Genomic DNA, 18552 nt, shown 5'->3' on the forward strand with positions numbered 1-18552 from the left:
GTTTCCTCGGGACGAGATATATGAAACGTCGTTGATCGTATAATCCGTCGGGTGAACGTGGAAAATAATCCGACACTTATGCTTTCGTGGCCGTGGGCGGATTAATCGTTTGTGTTTTAACTTCCATTCACGGGGGCCTTTTGTGCCGCGTTTACGGAGCGCCACGTTTATTGTTCGTCTCGGCGAGATTATTCCTTTGGAAAGTCGCTTGAATTATGGCCGATGGTGGCTCTTCTTCTTTCTACGTTATTGGGGAGACTCGGTATATATACACCGTGGAAAGAACGGGCGAATGGGAATAAAATGGCCCCCGTTGGTGGTTGCGATTCGCGGATTGTAAGCCGAAGATACGCGATCTTTATTGTAAACGGGCCTGCAAACGAATAGGGAAAGGGAGGAATACGAGTTTTGTACGTACGTGAAACGTCGGATATAAGAGGAGATAGATTAATTACCTGCAGTCGGTACAGTGGTTTAAAAGGTGTTTAATTTTATACGTCTTATCTAAGTGGTTTCGGTTATTCCGGTAAGAGGTGGTTAAAGGATAAAATAGTCTAAACAATTTATAACACGCTTTTTATGTCTTTCTACCATTAAAAGCCGGAATTGAAAATCGTCGTTTATTTCGTTCACGTCTGGCCATGACGTGGCGCCGTCAATATTTTTTAACAAAAATGTAATTAGCTACAACGAACTTTACAATTCCGTGACTCAACGTTTACACTCGTATTAACGTAATTCTTTTCTTTTCTTTTTTTTTTTTTTTTTTCAACTTCATAAATTCCTCTCGCTAAGAAATATGAAAATTTGATATATTGCTGTGAAAAATAATTAATATGAAAGAATTAAAAAGAATTTTTTATAATTCCGCATATACGTATCATTTTTCTGAATGTATATATAGTTATAAGATTTCCGTATCTTTTCTATAATTTTCATCATTATCAAAAGTTGGCTATAATTAGTTAAAAAATATTTAAATATATTATTTTAAAACAACAAAAATATATAATTTTTTATTATATGTAACAAAATAATTTAAAGCAAAAAGACAATATTGCAATACCACCACAATCACCGTAAAAATAACTTCTGATCTTTGTTTGATATCTATCTATTTATATATATATTTTCTCGTATTATTTTCTCAAGAAGAGTTTCATTTCTATGCTTTAGCGTTATATTTTAGCGTTATACGATGGACAGTAGCGCAATTTTCAATTACCTTGTATAAATAATCCTCCCAAACTGACCGGCGACGATTAATCTGTTTCAGCGGTGTGCAAGGAGGGTTGCCACCCCGTCCACGGTCACTGCAACGTCAGCGGCGAATGCAAATGTCGACACGGTTGGCGCGGTGAACTCTGCGACCAGTGCACCCCCTACCCTGGTTGCAAGCACGGATATTGCAACGGTTCCAGTTGGCAGTGTATCTGCGACACGAATTGGGGCGGCATCCTCTGCGACCAGGACCTCAATTATTGCGGCACCCACGAGCCCTGTCAAAACGGCGGGACGTGCGAGAACACGGCGCCGGACCAGTACAAATGCACCTGTCCCGAGGGATTCTCGGGACCGACCTGCGAGAAGGTGGACAACCCCTGCGCCTCCAATCCTTGCGCCAACGGAGCGACTTGCAGGGAACTCGGTGAGAGCGCGCATTGCGAGTGTGCCCCTGGATTCTCCGGCCCTTACTGCGCCACGGATATAGACGAGTGCGCCTCCCAACCTTGCCAAAATGGCGGCACCTGCGTCGACGGGAAGAACGAATTCGTGTGCAATTGTCCACCGGCCTGGCAGGGTGTTCTCTGCCAATTCGACGTGGATGAGTGCGCCCTGAAGGAATCCCCCTGCAAAAATTCATTGACCTGTGTGAATCTTGCCGGTGATTACAAGTGAGCGAGCGACAATTTGTTTTATTATGTTTTATTACGATTTGAAAATTTAACATCGGTCGGATGAATAGTTTCAAGGGTTTAATTAGAAAATCTCGACCTCGTTTCAGATGTCGCTGCAGGAGCGGTTTCACGGGGAAGAACTGCACGAAGAACATCAACGATTGCATCGGCCAGTGCCAACACGGGGCATTGTGCATCGATCTGGTCGACGATTATCACTGCAGCTGCACCGCCGGCTATTCGGGCAAGGATTGCGACGTGGACATCGACGAGTGCGCCTCGAAGCCGTGTCAGAACGGCGGCGAATGCAGAGACCTGGTGAACGCGTACGAGTGCGTTTGTCCTGTCGGTTTCACCGGATATCAGTGCGAGATCGACAAGGATCATTGCAGCCCGAACCCTTGCAGAAATTCCGCGCCTTGTTTCAATACGCAGACAGATTACTACTGCCACTGTCCGGAACAATGGCAAGGGAAGAATTGTTCCGAGCCAGCCTCCCATAATCCGCAATTCGGCATGATGGACGAGGAGTCCGGGTGCGGCAGCGAGGGCACACCATGCGGCGGCAGGGGTAGATGCAGCGGTGGCAGATGCATTTGTGACGCCGGGTATACAGGGATGCACTGTCACGAGAACATCAACGATTGCAGGGGTAATCCTTGTTTGAACGGTGGCACGTGTGTCGATTTGGTTAACTCGTTCCAGTGTATCTGTAGAGAGGGATGGACCGGAGATCTGTGCGATCAAGGTAAGCGATTGTATCCGACGTTTCAAACTTCGTAATTTTTAATTTGTTTCCTCGTGCAGAGACGTGTTAAACGCAATAAAATAGATTATCACGATCGATGAAAAATCTCTTTTCAATAAAATTATTTCTTATCGTTCATCTTCAGACGTGGACGAGTGTACGAACTCACCCTGCCGCAACAACGGCACCTGCGTGGACGGTGTCGCGGACTTCACCTGCATCTGCAGGGGTGGATGGAAGGGCAAAACTTGTACTCTTCGCGCTGGACACTGCGAACCAGGTACCTGTCGCCACGGTGGAACTTGCCAAGATCGCGGAGATGGATTCACTTGTCACTGTCCACCAGGTTGGGAGGGAGCAGCATGCCACATAGCATCTCCGGCGTGCGCGAGCAATCCTTGCGAGAACGGGGCGACCTGCGTGAACACCGCCGATGGGAATTACAGATGCGTCTGTCGCGAAGGTTTCGAGGGTCCGAATTGCCGTCGAGACGTCGACGATTGCCAGCCATTGCCTTGCTTGAACGGGGGTAAATGCGTGGACGGGATCAACTGGTTCAGATGCGAGTGCGCGCCAGGCTTTACCGGTCCAGATTGTCGTATAAACGTGAACGAATGCGCCAGCGATCCCTGCACGACTGGGTCCACGTGTGTGGACGGTATAGCGAGCTACACTTGCATCTGCCCGCCAGGAAGGACCGGGATACGCTGCGAGATTCGTACAGCGGGTGGACCAGGATGCCCGGTGGCTAGCTGGGACGACGATTGCAACGTCTGCGAATGTCGTAACGGGAAGAACCAGTGCAGCAATATCTGGTGCGGTCCTGGAAACTGTCTGAACGGTACATCGTGTCTGGCTCACGAGGTATGCGTGCCTAGTCCGAACGAAAGTTGTCTAGCTCCGCCGTGTCCAGCATGGGGCGAATGTCGCCCCGTGGAAACTGGAAGAAGAGTAGGGCCGCCCGCTCTACCGGCACCGCCCTCCTGTTGGCCTGGACAAGCCACGCCGGGCCCAACCTGTTCCAGGCTTACCATCCTGTTAAGAAGAGACACTCTGGCCGCCAGTACATCGGTAGAGATCCTCTGTAGACGATTGAGAAAACTTCTATCCGATCCGAGAAGGCCACAGTCGATCGTTCTTCTGTGCGATCTTAAGCCTGGTGATAACGACACAGTGGAAGTGACCATATTCTCGGAAGCGGCCGCAGATGCGGCCAGAGATCTAGGCGAGGCCCTTAGCAGACCCCTGGGCAGACCACTCGCTCTGGCCTCCGTGCTCGAGGTCAAAGTGGAGACGGCCTTGCTCAGCGAACCGAGTTCCGTAAACTCGAGCAGCGCGGGAAGCTACGTGGCCGTCCTCGGCGGAGCTCTGGCGACCGTTTTGGTGTTGGCTTTGTTCGGTGGACTGTGGTATCTTCGAACGGTCAGACAAAGATCCAGCCTGACCGCGACGACCAGCAGCGAGACATCGTTGCATCGACACCGCAGCGATTTGGACGAAAAATCGAACAATCTTCAAAACGAGGAGAATCTTAGGAGATACGCGAACCCTTTGAAAGACCAGGATCAAGGAGAACCAAGAGTTTCCGTGGTGAGACCTTTGTCTGGAACTTCGTTGGGTGCGCTCGGTGCAACCGAAGAGAGTTTGGAAATGGTCTCGGACGAGAGTAGACATCGGTTGCCACCACTTTACAAAGCTCCCAGCGCAGAAGCCAGGAACAATACCGCTAGTTTTACGTACGAAGAAGGGCCTCATAAACCGTACAGCAAACCTAGATTGCAGGAGCCGACGTATTCTCAGCAAGGGAGCAGCAATCAGACATCGGGACCGCATCAAGTACTGACGGTGCACGTGTAACGCCCGCAGACTTACGGATGTTTCGTGAAAAATTTCATTCGGAAAAAACACTTGCGAGTGAGAGACGCGAAAAGATGGTGAAACGGAATTATCGGACTCGCTGTACCAAGTGTTTACGCCAACGGTTAATTGCAACGAACAGACTGAAGGGTTAATAATACACGATTCAACGGATATTCGCTTACTTTAGAAAATGAAATTGCGAAAAATAAAATTGCGCTGCCTTTTTTTTTATCCGCTAAAAATTAAGAAACCTCGAAACCGCGTTTTACTTCAAATCTTTTTTCCTTCTGCGAATTGATACGAAAAGAAGGGAGATATTAAAGTATGTAGGAAGATAGAGAAAGAGGAGAATTATTTTAACGTTATTTTACCGATAGTATTGATTTATAAAATTCGACCATTTCAACAAAAAATTGATTCATTAAACATGAGAAACATCATTCTTTATCTTTCTCTAATATGTCTCTCGCTAATAACGCAACGACAATAATTGACCGGTCTACAATTATATATTGACAAGTTGCCGAGTTGTTTTATCGTACTGTACATATGTACATAGCCTGTACTTATTAATTTCGCTAAGCCTGTATCATCTCTAAATGCCGTCGTCCCTTACGGACAGCCTTAAGGCCTGATCTATTGACGTTGTATTCGCGTTACAATCGTAAACATTCCCCTACGATCCGAAGCTGAGAACACGGGCCAAGTGACGGCATAGCAGGCCACCGTAGATATTGTAGAGCTATAATAGCGCACGTAGGCGAATTAATCTGCGCGAAAGCAGGCTTCGGACGCTCCGTCGGACGATATTATTGTGATACTCATAGAGCGAACGAGAGAGAAAGAATGCGAGAGAGAATATTATTGCGCGATAAGATTTATCGAGTCCCTCGTAGCGCCCTCTTGGAAAAATCATGATTAATAAATCACGATTGATAACGATAACGTGTTAAGAAAAATCTTCAATTTGGTTTGCTAACTAGTTTGCAACGGTTTGCATCCGTTTGCCGTATAATAATCAGTAGGATTACGCACGGTTCTATCATTGCGATTCGTGATTTAATTACACAAAAATTAATTAATTATTCATGTGATGTATCGTCGTATCCACGAGTCGATCTATAATGAAAAGGAAGTATTCTTTTTTATTTTTCCTGCGTAGAGGGTGAAGGGAGCGTGTAGGAATCGATAAGATGCGACATATGGCATAGCCATTCGCGTGATCGAAACGTTGTATGATGTAAATAAACCCATTACATAGATCCAGATAATTCCCCGTCCCACTTCGGATTGTATTTTATCCTATTTCCTCCTTTCTTCCCTCTGTTAGATGTGCAATTTTATTATTTTTTTTTTTCCTCCCCTCCCCTTTCCTCTTAATATCGTTCCAAGCGTATGGCGACGCGCAACGACGGACGCATGAAACGCGCGTATTACTAGACTTTAAACGAGAAAGAAAACCGTATTGGGCGTACTGTAAGATGATAACGGAAGAAATTTTTTATAACAGATAGTTTATTTTATAAAAAAATCTATAATATTATACAAAATATATAGAAGCGATGAAGAAAAAAAATATATATATATATATATTATATTATTTTATATTATATTATATTATTTTTTATATTTTATTGCCTTGTATTTTAATTATTGAGAGATCATGGACAATAGTTCCAATCTATACTATACTATACTATACTATACTATACTATACTATATTATACTATACGATCGATCGATCATAACGATCTCGTGAACATTTTTTATTCTGTTTTTCAATTCAACGGAACTAATGTCCCTGGTCTCCAATTTAGATAGCTAATGGATAATCCACGCGTTGTGATCAATCCCGTGTCAAATAATCGCGAAGGAAGTGTGAATGAGTGCGTGTAAATAAAGTTAAGCTCCTTCCGGTCCCGCAATTTCTTTCTTTCCGCCTAAGTTTACAACAACGACGACGATGACTATGACAACGACAGCGACATGATAATAATAATAATAATAATGATGATGATGATGATGATGATGATGATGATGATGATGAAGAAATTTCAATAAAAAGTACAACCCTTATGACACCGTTTCGTTTTTACTTCTGGTTTATTGCACCCGAACAGCAACAGACCGAACGAATTCTCTCACGTGGTGAGAGCCCGAGTCGATGTCCGCGCAAGTTGCATTCAAATCACCGGGAACGCAGAATCGTAGGTAGACGTGCCTTCCGGGAGCAACTGGCACGATCCAACGATGAGAAACAGAACGAGCAACGCGTAGTTTGAATACATTCTTATTTAAATGATGAACAGTGTCGAGTAATATTCGAGTAATATAAAATAATGATAATAAATACGGAATTTTAATAATTATTTATTCGTTTGCCAATCGCAAAGGTATCAAAATTTATTTAGAGAAATCATGATTGTAACAAAGAACGATAAAAGATAAAATTTATCATTAATTGTAAAATGGGAAGAGATATTTTGAATCCTTTAAATATTTGATTTTGTCTATCTATTATGTCTATATACAGAATTCTGATATTATATTAGTATTTCATTTATCAAAAAATTTCAAATTCATTCTTTTTGTATTTAATTAACAATTCCAACGCGTTTACGAAAAACTATATTATGCACCTTTAACAAATATAAAAAATACATAATAATAATTAATAAAAAAATCTTTTGTATCGATCATTATTTTTCGAATATAATCCCGAATAACTTTAAAACTCGTTTTAAAACTAATATAGCTGGCGAACGATGCCAGCGGTTGACGGATCCGGATCTCGTCAACAAAACCGAGCTTGGATTTAAATAGATCATTTGATCGAGTACAATACGGTGTTCATTATCATCGAAAGCGCGTCTGAGATTAACAAAGGCCGTGTATGTAGGCAATTTCGTGAGAGAGGAGGATCGGGCGATCATCGAGGGCGATTTTGACCACGATACATGAGCCGCGTATACAACCGCGTGACTGTTGAATGAACGACTTGCCGAAATTACAATACAATGGCCCAGAAGAGTCACTTGACGAATACCCGGTAAATGAGTCAGCCTAGCTGTTTGGCCGAATAAGGTCCGTGTGAACCACGAGCATCTAAGAGTACCTTCACGACGACAAATACGGGATATGCCTTGAGAAAGCGCAACAACATCAAGGTTACTCTCTAATAACGTCAACTAGAGAAATGTGACGCGTTTAAACGTTTTACCAATATGCTATTTCCGGGTATTTAAAAATGGTTACATCGTAGAGTTGTTTGAACACGATCGAACATGTTTGATATCTGAAATGACACTTGATCAAGGAAAATGAATGTTGTTGCAAATGAAGGAAATAATTATCTTTTTTGGTCTGAAAAAAAAAAAAGTAGCATGAAAAGAAAAAAATATCGAAAAATGACAAATTTCAGGGTAAAATTAATTCTGGAAAAGGAATGTGATTTTTTTTTAGGAAATATATATAATCGATTAGAGTTATTCAATGGAAGAATTCGACGTTATCGTTAGTCGTGATAACTTCATGTTTAAAAAATATTAAATAAATTATTGGTAAAATAAATTAAAAAAAATTAATCAAAAATTTTAATTAATTGAAGATAAAAAAATGGATCCTTTAAAAAAGGCCCAAGTAATTTTATAATCTTCTTTTTTTCTTTTTTTTCAGCTAATTTTTTAATTTTTCATTTATCATATGTATTTTAGAATATAATTGATCCCGAAGATGTATCAAATTATTATTTAAACTATAAGGGATGGGATAGGAAAGAATGGGAATTTCTGGAAGATGAAGAAGAAGAGAAAATCAAAGAAGAACTGGACTGGATTTTTGAAGATTTTTTAATGGAATTTGAAGATATAGCCGAAGAAAAAATCGAAGAAGAAGAGCTACAAAAAGTGATTGGTGTAATATTATTTTGGTAAACCTAACTTAAAGAAAAAGGATATCATTCATGTGCACAAAAAATATAAGAACGAGTATTTAATGTTAAATCTATAGATATAAAAAAGGAAGAAGATGTATCGGAAAAAACACTGATCACCTCAGAAGAAGAATCCATCGTTTCTGAAGAATTGTCTGTAGAAAGTTCCATTCATCCTTGTCTTAAAGACATAGATATCAGTGATTCCCGATTGAAATTGCAAAATCTCTATACGATGTTTCCAATCCCTGATGATCCTGGTTTAGTACCAGCGTTCTGGACCATTCAGGAACGTCGACCTTCTTACGCAGATGACGGTATAATGAAATTTTTCGATTTAGTTAAAGCATCCTATATAAGACCTATACAAGCAATGGAAGACATGTTACGAACTAATAAAATCAATTTACAATATTACGGATTCAATTCCCGTATCATTAAACCTTTATCTGAAGCTCTAATGAAAAATCCTACTGTGAATACGATCAACCTTACAGTAATTTGATATTTTCTTATTTTATTTAATGTTACTTAATTTTCAGAACTTAATTTATAAAAGTATAAAAGAAAAAAAAAAAAGAAAAAATTCTTAAAATTTTTGCTTAAATAAATAATTGTTCTAGGGTAATTGGTTATCAGAGGATGCCTGTTATCATTTAAATGAACTGCTTTTAAAAAACAATATAATACACACTTTGTTATTATCAGGATGTAAAATCGGTCCAAACGGTGTTGCGAAATTATATGATGGAATTTTTATGAATGAAACATTGAAAACATTAGATCTTTCCGATTGTAATTTACGTAAGGAAGGTATTGACTACCTTGTACAGGCAATTTGCAATAATGAAAGCATTGAAACTCTTTTATTGAATCACAATCATCTCGATGAATCGTGTTCAGATGCTTTACAAAAATTAGTTAGTTGTTCAAAGATAATAAAACATTTAGAATTATCTTGGAATTCCTTATACACAACAGAAACTTGGAAGAAATTTATTAAAGGACTCGAGGAAAATGAAACTTTACGCGATCTTGATTTATCTTGGAACGCTTTAGGAAAAGAATGTATTTCGTATTTGCGTCGATTATTATTGCGATCTTCAACATTAAAAAAGTTGCATCTGAATGGTAACATAAAGATAAAAATCAAATATCTATATTAAGATTTTTTTCAGTATTAATATTTCTTCATTTCTTATTAAAATATAACATAATGAATATGGATATTTAATAAATAATGAAATGTCTAGTTCATATCGCATACCGCTTTTATATTCAGGAAATCGTTTTACTAATGATGATGTAACTGTCATCGCAAGAGCACTATCAAGAAATGCAACACTCGAGGAACTATATATAGGTGACAATCCTTTCAAAGCTGATGGTGCATTTGCTCTCGTTAAAGCAATTACACCAGAGAAATCGTCAGAAAGTCAGCTACGTATTTTAGATCTTACGAATATTTGGGCAAATAAAAACATAATACCAGAACTTGAAACAATTCAAAATAGTAAACCATGGGTCGACATTAAATTGGGAGGTATATTTAGTAATTATAAAATTGAAGGTCCAGATGTAAAAGCAATACTTTTAAAAAGAGCCAATTATGAAGCCATGAGACCAAAAAAAAAACGACGTCGTAAAAATTTTGGTCATTTTGTATTATCACTTTCTGATGATCTCATTTCGAAAGGTACATAAAAATAAAAACGATATAGTATTTACTTTTATTAAATTAAAATTAATATTGCAGGAAAGTTTTTAGAACTGGTGCAAAATTTCCAATTAAACTTATCTAAATCTTTATTAAATGAACTAATGATTGCATTTAGTGGTATAAAAAATAATGTTGATCAAGGCTTATTAAAATCTGTTTACATGAAACAATATCCAAATACAAAACTTCCAACAGAAAAACCTAAAAAAATCAAAAGTAAAAATAAAAAAATTAAAAAAAAAGAAATAAAAGAAACTAATGAGGAAGAGAATCTATAAAAACGAATTTTGTAGTTTATTTATAATATCTTAATTTTAATAGTTTAAATAAAGTATAATTATATAATAACTCTGCTTTCTAATATATAAGAAATAAACATATTATATTATAAAACATTATAATATTAGCAATGTAAATTGTAAAATTTAATTTCTTTTTTATTATTAATCTATATAAAATATCCTAGCAGAAATATCATCAACAATCCAATTTATTCCTTCTACAAGATTTTCTCCTGTAATTGCTGAACATTTGTATATTTGCCAATGATGAGTCTTAATACTAGGTAATTCCAAAATTTCTGCAATGTCAGATGCAGATAATGCTCCAGGTAAATCCTGTTTATTTGCAAGGATTAATAAACTTGCACCTTCTAATCTCTCCTCTTGTAAGAGTTTATATAATTCTATTTTACAATCTTCCAATCTTCTTTTATCTGCACTATCAATTACCCATACAAGACCATCAGTAGATTCAAAATAATTTCTCCAATAAGAACGCAATGATTTTTGGCCACCTACGTCCCATATATTTAATTTATATCCACGATGTTCCAAAGTTTTAATATTGAAACCAAGAGTTGGTGATATTGTGTCGATTGGTTCTCCATTAATTCTTTTTAAAACTGTTGTTTTACCAGCATTATCCAAACCTCTATAAACATATAAAATATATGAATCAAAATATATATAAAAGAAACAAAAATTATATATATGTATATTAACTATAATTTATATATATAATTTAATATATATATTATATTAAACTATAATTATATTTTTACAAGATATAAAAAAAAATCATTAAAATAAATAATATAGATATACATGTATAAATGCAATATACATGTAATTTTATAAAAAAAATATATACTAACTTAAATACAATAACATATTCTTAACCTATAAATATTGAAAGATATATAAAAAGAAAGATACGTACAACATTAAAATGCGCATTTCTTTTTCCTTTTGTTTTAATTTTTTAAGTACTGTTAACAGACCCATTATTAATCACAGAAATATCACTAGTCACAATTTTATACACGCATTATCTATATTCTCAGAATATGTAAATATAATTGTGCAACTAGTCAACCTTAACCTCTATATAAAACAATAAAATTGAATGTAACATCAAATGAATATCAAATGAATATAAAATATAAAATTTTTAAGTTTTAATTATTTAAAATAAATGAATTCAATATTAATAATAAATTAAATATTAAATAATGAAAAAATAGATAATAATTTATGTAAACAAATTGAAAATTCCACAATATATTACATAAATATTAGGATAGAAATAATTCAGTAACTTTATTAACTACATCAGGATGACAAAGTGCATTGATAATATTTTCAGATAAACATTGAGCAGAAGAGTAAATATTCTGTAGATTAATATGAGTTTTGGAAGAATCTTCTTTTAACATTTCAAAATATTCTTCAGAAAATCTTTCCCTTTTCATTTTCAAAAATTCTTCTAATTCTGTTATTTTAAGCTCATGAGGTAATTTTACATAAACTGGATACTCTATTGCTAAATCTTTGGCAGTCCATGTACTATGTTTTATTTTTTTATTAGGTGATTCTACATTTTCTATATGTTTACATTCTTCAATAGCAATATTGAGCTGTTAAAATAAATTAATTTTAATCTTTAATATTTATATAACTAAAAATATTAATATAATTTAACATTATTACTAATAAATATTTATTATACATTACCAAATTTATACTATCTATTTCATTAATTTCAGGTATATTATAGATATCTTTTCCAATTTTAGCTACTATTAATTTAACAATAGCTTCTTTAACTCTTGATATATTATCTGTTAATACTGGTAACCACATATTGACACTAATACTAAAATCCAATGATTCAACATAATGCCACCAACCAGGAGGCACAAATAATATATCTCCTGGTTCTAAAGTTACTAGTTTTGCTGTGTCTTTTATTTTTAATATATTAGTCTCATCTTCCTTAGTAGGACAAAAAAAGTTATATTTACTATATATTGTAGATTCTTCATAAGGAATTCTTGTTGGTCGAAGAAAGTTAGTTGAATTTGGAGGAAACAATAACCATTGTTTCCTAAAGAAAATAATATATTATTAAACAATCTTATTTTTTTATTGTTTTTTGTTTTTATTTTTCTTTTTACTTATAAAACTAACCTTCCATGTATTTGAGCTACTAAATTACAACCATAAGAATCCTGATGACAATTTGTATGAGCTCCTTTACTTCCAATCCAAATAGTAGAATCATCACCAGTTTTATCAATATTAAATCTTTTCCAATTTATTGAATTTATTATTTCTGGTTTATTTTTAAACCATTCTTGCATATATTTATAATCAAAATAATACCACTTTTTATGATTTTCATGGAGTTTCATATTTTGAATAAATTCTAATAGTGTCATTAAAACTGTTGGACAATTTACTTCCCATTGTGGATTCTGAAATATATGAAATTTTTAAATTTATTATTATACTAATAAATATAAATATAAAATAATATATAAAAAAAAGTATAAATAAGATAAATAAGATAGCAATAGCAATTTACCGTAGATTTAGCATTATAACCAACTCGAAATGGTAATTTAATATCTCCGAATTTTTCAGCAAGTTCCGATAAATTCCATTCAAATAATTTCCAACAATAATCATCTTTTGCATTTTGTAAGAATCGTTGAAATATCACTGGTTCTTTAATTTCCATAATAGCTTGATATAAAACTTTATCTGATGGTGAATTCAATGTTTCCATTGTTAAAAGTTATTTATTCTTTCCAAATATAATTTGATCAGATTATATTATTATATACATTATATAGGTTATATAATTTTAAAAAATAAATTCAATTTTATTTATAAAAAACAGATAGATTATTAAAGATTATTATTAAATTATTTAATTTTTTATTATTTCTTTAATATATATATAAAAACATATTATATATTTCAATAATGATATCAAAATAATTTAATTTAATAATTTCAAGTTGTATACATCTAGTACAATTTAAGTAATATATACACAAAAATATAATAGTATTCCTAACCTAACCTGAAACAATTTCACTGTAGTTTAATATTGATTCCTATATGCTTTTTAATTATATTGTATTCAACAAAGAAATAAATATGTTAAAGTATACACAATTGTGTAGAAATTATTTAAAATTACTTTTTTCGCATCAGAATAATGTATTAATACAACAAAATCGGGTAATATTTAGTATTAATTTACAACAAATTATAAGTATAAAATTAAATATTAATTTTATTAATTAAAATAAATAATTATTATTTGTTATTTTAGAATACGTTTATTTTAAAAAGAAAATATCCAGTGCCTCTTTATAAAAAATATGAGACACGTGCAAAGTTAAAACATAAACATTTCATTTATGAGCTTGTAGAAGATACAAATGTTAAACCACAAAAAAAAATTGATATTGTCTTGCTAGAAACTGTAAAAAAAATTGGTGAAAAAGGTGAGAAAGTCACAGTGTCTTCTCAAAAGGCTTATGAAACTTTGATACTACCCAAATTAGCTGTATATGCAACACCTGAAAATCTAGAAAAATATTTAATTGAAGACCAAGATGAAAAGAAGAAATTATCTATGTATAGTTCTCAATTTGTTGAAAGAACAATGAATGTATTATCTGTGTGTTATTTATCATTATCAATGTCCATGGATATTCCATGGACTATAGAAAAATGGCATGTGAGAGTATCGTTTCGAAAATTAGGATATATTGTACCTGAAGATGCTATAATTCTTCCAGATAAGACTATATCTGGACCAAATCTATCTATTGAAAATAAAGAATTTTATATTCTTATTAAAATCAATAATCATGAAGAAGTTAAAGTTAGATGTAAAATACATCATTATACTTCAGATCCAAAGAAGCAAATTAAATATGATGTACCATTTTATCAATTAAAAAACATAGCAATTTTCGCAGAAGATCAACCAATATTAAATTCCCTTCCAAAACATCGTTTAGCTAATTTTGAAACTAATGATGTAAATAAATGATGTGAATAATAAATAATTGTATTATTATAAAAGTGATCATTTCATGATAAATGAAAATCAAAAATTTTATTTTTTTGAAAACTCAAAAAAATTTTAATATTATTTTATAAATTTAATAATTAAAATACCTATAAAATGTCTTTATATCTATATTTTAATAATGAAAAAATAAGTTATAACAATATATAATTTCATAACTATTTTCACAGATATAAATTCTTATATATATCAATTTTTATAAATATAAAAATAAATATAAAGTCTAAAGAAAATGATTTTGAATATTTATTATTTTCTTTACGTCTTTCTAAATATTTTATATGTTACATTTATATATAACATCATAATATTAATCTTTTTTTAAACTTATATTTATATTTACAAAAGAAGAAATGCATATACATATATGCAATTAATAATTTATTTAGCATTAAAGCAGCATTGAATAGTGATTTGCTTTTTACTTAATTAATTAACCTATCTTTTTACTAATTCAATTATTACGAATAAAATGTTATTATTCTAATATTTAAAAATGGAAGATAGATACTTTGCATGGGACGAAATTTCTGATGCATTAATTTTAATAAGGTAATAAATTTTCTAGCAATTAAAATATATATTTATATAAATTTTATATAAATATATAAATTTGTATAAATTATAATCTATTCATAAACGAAATATGACAAATATTTATTACAATTATAATTTCTTTTTATATTTAAATATATAAGTACACAAAAGACTGAAGATGAACATGTTAAAAAAATTAAACAAAAATCTGATCCTGTTTACCAATCAAAGGTGTATTGTCCACATGCATATTTAATTTTAAATTTTCAAGAAACCTTAAGTCAACGTGAAAAGGTAAATATCAGAAAACAGATGATTCATTTATATTTTTAATTATATTTTATATTTTTCAAAATATATTTCAGTTACGATTTAGAAGATATTATTTAAGAAAAGTATCTCCAGGTGAACCAGATGTCATTATTTTACAAGATATAAAAGATCTTGTGATGTTTTTATTGATCAGTCCCATAAGTCCTCAGTTTATAAATTTTTTCCATTTACCAATTGTTGATCGTTTTTTGAGAGCTGCAATACTTTATTTTCAATATTATGTGATAACATGGGAAGAATTAATGAAGGAACGTGCAGCTACTATGAAAAAAGCACCAAATCCTTTGGCACAGGGTTATAGATTTAGATATGCAGAAGAAATGCAAAATCTTCGTTGTGTTTTAGGTAGAGAATATGCTGATTTAATAATAGGATGTCAAGATGTTATTCAATATCATCATATGACAGGTGGAAAAAAAGGAACATCTTTAACACAATCACAAGGAGAGAAAGATTTAAGAATATTTGAAGTACTGATTTGTATGACACATCGCATTGTCTGGATAGCTTTAGAACGCAAATATTTTAGTTTAATTGGTAAATAAAAACTATAATAATATAAATATTATAAAATATCTATAAAGAATAAAATAATATAATAATAAAATAAAGATTAAAATATTTATTTTAGAAATAGAATTGCATAGATTATTTAGAACTGAAACATATAACATAGCAGAAAGACGAAGTATAAGCCATACTATTCAGGATATGTTATATGATGATATTATAATATTACAAGGTCATAAAATACAAGAAAAAAGAAAATTACTAAGAAATTCTCCTTTAATACAAGAATTAATATATTCAGATTATGATTATCGTCTTTTATCTTTAGGTATTATTTTTTTCTATATATTTCTTTCTTAAAAAAAAAAAAAAAAAGAAAGAAAAAAAAATGATACAATATAATTTACAGGAATAGAAGAAAATTATGATGATGAACGTATTCTTTATTTAAAATATGCTCTTGTTGTTGAAGAAGATAAGTTACGTGAACTGGGAATAAAAGTAGGAATTTTAGGAGAAAACAGAGCAAATTATGATATTACTCTAATGCCCTTGGAAGAAAAAGATGAAGAACAAGACAAAATTCAATTATCTGAAAGAAAAAAATATGAAAAAAGTATTAAAGATACATTGCAAGATATAGTAAGTTCTTATAAATATGATTTGTTTATAAGTATATGTTTTTATTAAAAATTAAATTATATTTTTAATATTATAGGAAATACCCATAAAAATTCAAAGGCTTCCATTATTTCAAACTAAACCTGATCTGACACGAGATTTTTCAATGAAAACTATAGATATATCACCAAAAGGCTATAAAATTGCTCGAGAAAGAGCAAGAAAGAATTGGTTGATGAGAGAATTAAAACGTCAGAAACGTGCCGAATACGATACATATTCAGTATCAACATTATTAGATTGATTACTTAAAAACAAATTAAAAATTATAAGTATAAATATCTAAATCAATATCAATTTTTTCGTATTTTATATTTATTTTTTAAATTTTAAAAAGAAGTTTTAATAACAAAATCTTTTTATGAAATGTTTTTAATCCAAATATAATATAATTTATACTATTATAATTTAGATTATTTTTAATTGTATTAAAATTTTTTAGAAAAATTTGAAATTTTTTTTAAATATCAATTATTAAGATATATTCTTTAAAAGAATATTTATGCAAGTTTAAATTAAAAATATATTATTTTATCAATAAATTAAAAATTTTAATGTTATAATATAATATGTTTATATACGGCAAATAATAAAAATAATTGATATATTCTATCAATTATCGAATATAAAACTATTCACATTGCTATGATAAACTATATATCTATATATAAGTATATATCAATTGATATTATTTATAATAATTTCAGTTTTTATTAATTTTATAATTAAATAAATAAAATTTGTAAATTTATTATTTGTAATAAATATATACTTATTTACAAGAAAATTATTATAAATTATTACATATTATGATGTGCAAGAGATAATTAAAATAAATATTTCATATGATATATAAGAAATAATAATAAAATATTATTCTTGAATGTTTTTCAAAATAAAATAAAATAAATAGAACACAATCAATGGTTAATTGTTATTTCAAGACCGTTTTATTTCTTGTGTAATTATTGATATTAATATAAATTAGCAACAATTAAATAATTGAAAATATGTGCCTACATTTGATTTTATGAAAAATTTACTCTAAAAATAATTTATTAGCATTTCATTTAATATTATAAAAACTGAATGAAATAATGAATATAAGTACAGAATATTGATATTGTTAATTAAATAAAGGAAAACAAATGTTAATAACTAATACATAATATGAAAAACTATTTTTTAAAATAATTTGTAACATATATTGAAAGAGATTTGTAAATAAAAATACTATTAATTTTTTTATCTTAAAATATTATTAAATATAGACACATATGTTTAAAAAATAACTTTTTAAGGATATGTGATAAGGGTGGATAAACTGAGTACAATAAGACAATGTAAAAAATATGCTTATTATAATTAATAATGCTTAATAATGCGCACTAATGTTGATATTTTACAAGGAGATACATATATAGGTACATCTGAAGCAATGCATTTGTTTTCTGATTAAATTTTGCATTGTTCTTATATAAATAATTACTGTACCTACTTACTACTAATATATATATAATAACAATATTATATCAATATATATATATATATATATATATATATATATATATATATATATATATATATATGACATTAATTTAATCCCAATATGGGTTAAATTGTAAATTATATTGTATTTTTTCCATTTACAAGTGGCAAGTTCATTGTCCATTTGTGATGATTTACATTTAGCTAAAACATTTATTATTCAAGATACACTTCCTTGCAACCTATTATGTATGAATAATGACACGCATATATAAGATACAAAAATTAATATTTTTGATAATAAATATATTTAGCACAGAAACTTTGATAATAAAAACTAGATTTCACAAAAATTTTTAAAATCTTGGTATTACTTGTGAATGTATCTAATTAATTATTTATAATTTACAAAGCGAACAAAATATTTTTATTTAATTTTAAATATGATATG

At 31.3% G+C, this 18552-nt stretch overlaps 6 protein-coding genes and 1 long non-coding RNA gene across 17 annotated transcripts in view; 4 read left to right on the plus strand and 3 right to left on the minus strand.

Moving 5' to 3' along the window:
* Positions 1-6585, plus strand: part of Ser (protein serrate) — a 102351-nt gene extending 95766 nt beyond the window's left edge. For 5 of the 6 annotated variants that reach the window (XM_086904804.1, XM_086904805.1, XM_086904808.1 and 2 more), the window contains 3 exons: positions 1277-1895; positions 2006-2646; positions 2792-6585. In XM_086904804.1, the coding sequence (XP_086760930.1) occupies positions 1277-1895; positions 2006-2646; positions 2792-4503 (2972 nt within the window). In that variant the 3' untranslated portion in view covers positions 4504-6585. The remainder of the gene's footprint in view (positions 1-1276; positions 1896-2005; positions 2647-2791) is intronic. The other variant, XM_012490498.3, reaches the window with a different exon arrangement.
* A 271-nt stretch (positions 6586-6856) lies between these two features.
* LOC147658143 (uncharacterized) lies at positions 6857-8091 on the minus strand. Its single transcript, XR_015291136.1, has 2 exons — positions 7727-8091; positions 6857-7648 (listed from the first exon to the last, which is right to left on the minus strand). It is a non-coding gene; the product is annotated as an uncharacterized LOC147658143 (long non-coding RNA).
* Positions 7829-10505, plus strand: LOC105736271 (uncharacterized). 6 transcript variants are annotated; one of them, XM_086904811.1, is made up of 7 exons: positions 7841-8145; positions 8220-8418; positions 8515-8933; positions 9061-9250; positions 9419-9568; positions 9720-10133; positions 10194-10505. In XM_086904811.1, the coding sequence occupies exons 1-7, from the start codon at positions 8122-8124 to the stop codon at positions 10433-10435; spliced, it is 1638 nt and encodes a 545-aa protein (XP_086760937.1). In that variant the 5' UTR covers positions 7841-8121; the 3' UTR covers positions 10436-10505. The 6 variants fall into 6 exon arrangements, with proteins under 6 accessions (XP_086760939.1, XP_086760937.1, XP_086760941.1 ...); XM_086904815.1 differs by having other exon boundaries at positions 9720-9800; XM_086904813.1 differs by having other exon boundaries at positions 7829-8145; positions 8220-8434; positions 9061-9568.
* On the minus strand, positions 10431-11878 carry Arl2 (ADP ribosylation factor-like 2). The gene is made up of 2 exons (XM_003696152.4): positions 11379-11878; positions 10431-11090 (listed from the first exon to the last, which is right to left on the minus strand). Exons 1-2 carry the CDS (start codon positions 11441-11443, stop codon positions 10601-10603), a joined length of 555 nt encoding a protein of 184 aa, XP_003696200.1. The 5' UTR covers positions 11444-11878; the 3' UTR covers positions 10431-10600.
* HSPBAP1 (HSPB1 associated protein 1) lies at positions 11690-13526 on the minus strand. Its single transcript, XM_012490791.3, has 4 exons — positions 13026-13526; positions 12629-12915; positions 12173-12545; positions 11690-12075 (listed from the first exon to the last, which is right to left on the minus strand). The coding sequence occupies exons 1-4, from the start codon at positions 13227-13229 to the stop codon at positions 11734-11736; spliced, it is 1206 nt and encodes a 401-aa protein (XP_012346245.3). The 5' UTR covers positions 13230-13526; the 3' UTR covers positions 11690-11733.
* mRpL9 (mitochondrial ribosomal protein L9) lies at positions 13056-14545 on the plus strand. The gene is made up of 2 exons (XM_003696153.4): positions 13056-13690; positions 13785-14545. Exons 1-2 carry the CDS (start codon positions 13568-13570, stop codon positions 14511-14513), a joined length of 852 nt encoding a protein of 283 aa, XP_003696201.1. The 5' UTR covers positions 13056-13567; the 3' UTR covers positions 14514-14545.
* Positions 14546-14655: 110 nt separating this feature from the next.
* On the plus strand, positions 14656-17533 carry LOC100865959 (protein phosphatase 1 regulatory subunit 36). Its single transcript, XM_031918308.2, has 6 exons — positions 14656-15104; positions 15251-15383; positions 15455-15959; positions 16054-16260; positions 16342-16574; positions 16651-17533. Exons 1-6 carry the CDS (start codon positions 15049-15051, stop codon positions 16855-16857), a joined length of 1341 nt encoding a protein of 446 aa, XP_031774168.1. The 5' UTR covers positions 14656-15048; the 3' UTR covers positions 16858-17533.
* The last annotated feature ends 1019 nt before the right edge of the window (positions 17534-18552 follow it).

Source organism: Apis florea, unplaced genomic scaffold, assembly GCF_048593485.1.
Source record: "Apis florea isolate Af1SG1 unplaced genomic scaffold, ASM4859348v1 contig_2350_pilon, whole genome shotgun sequence".
NCBI lineage: Eukaryota > Metazoa > Arthropoda > Insecta > Hymenoptera > Apidae > Apis > Apis florea.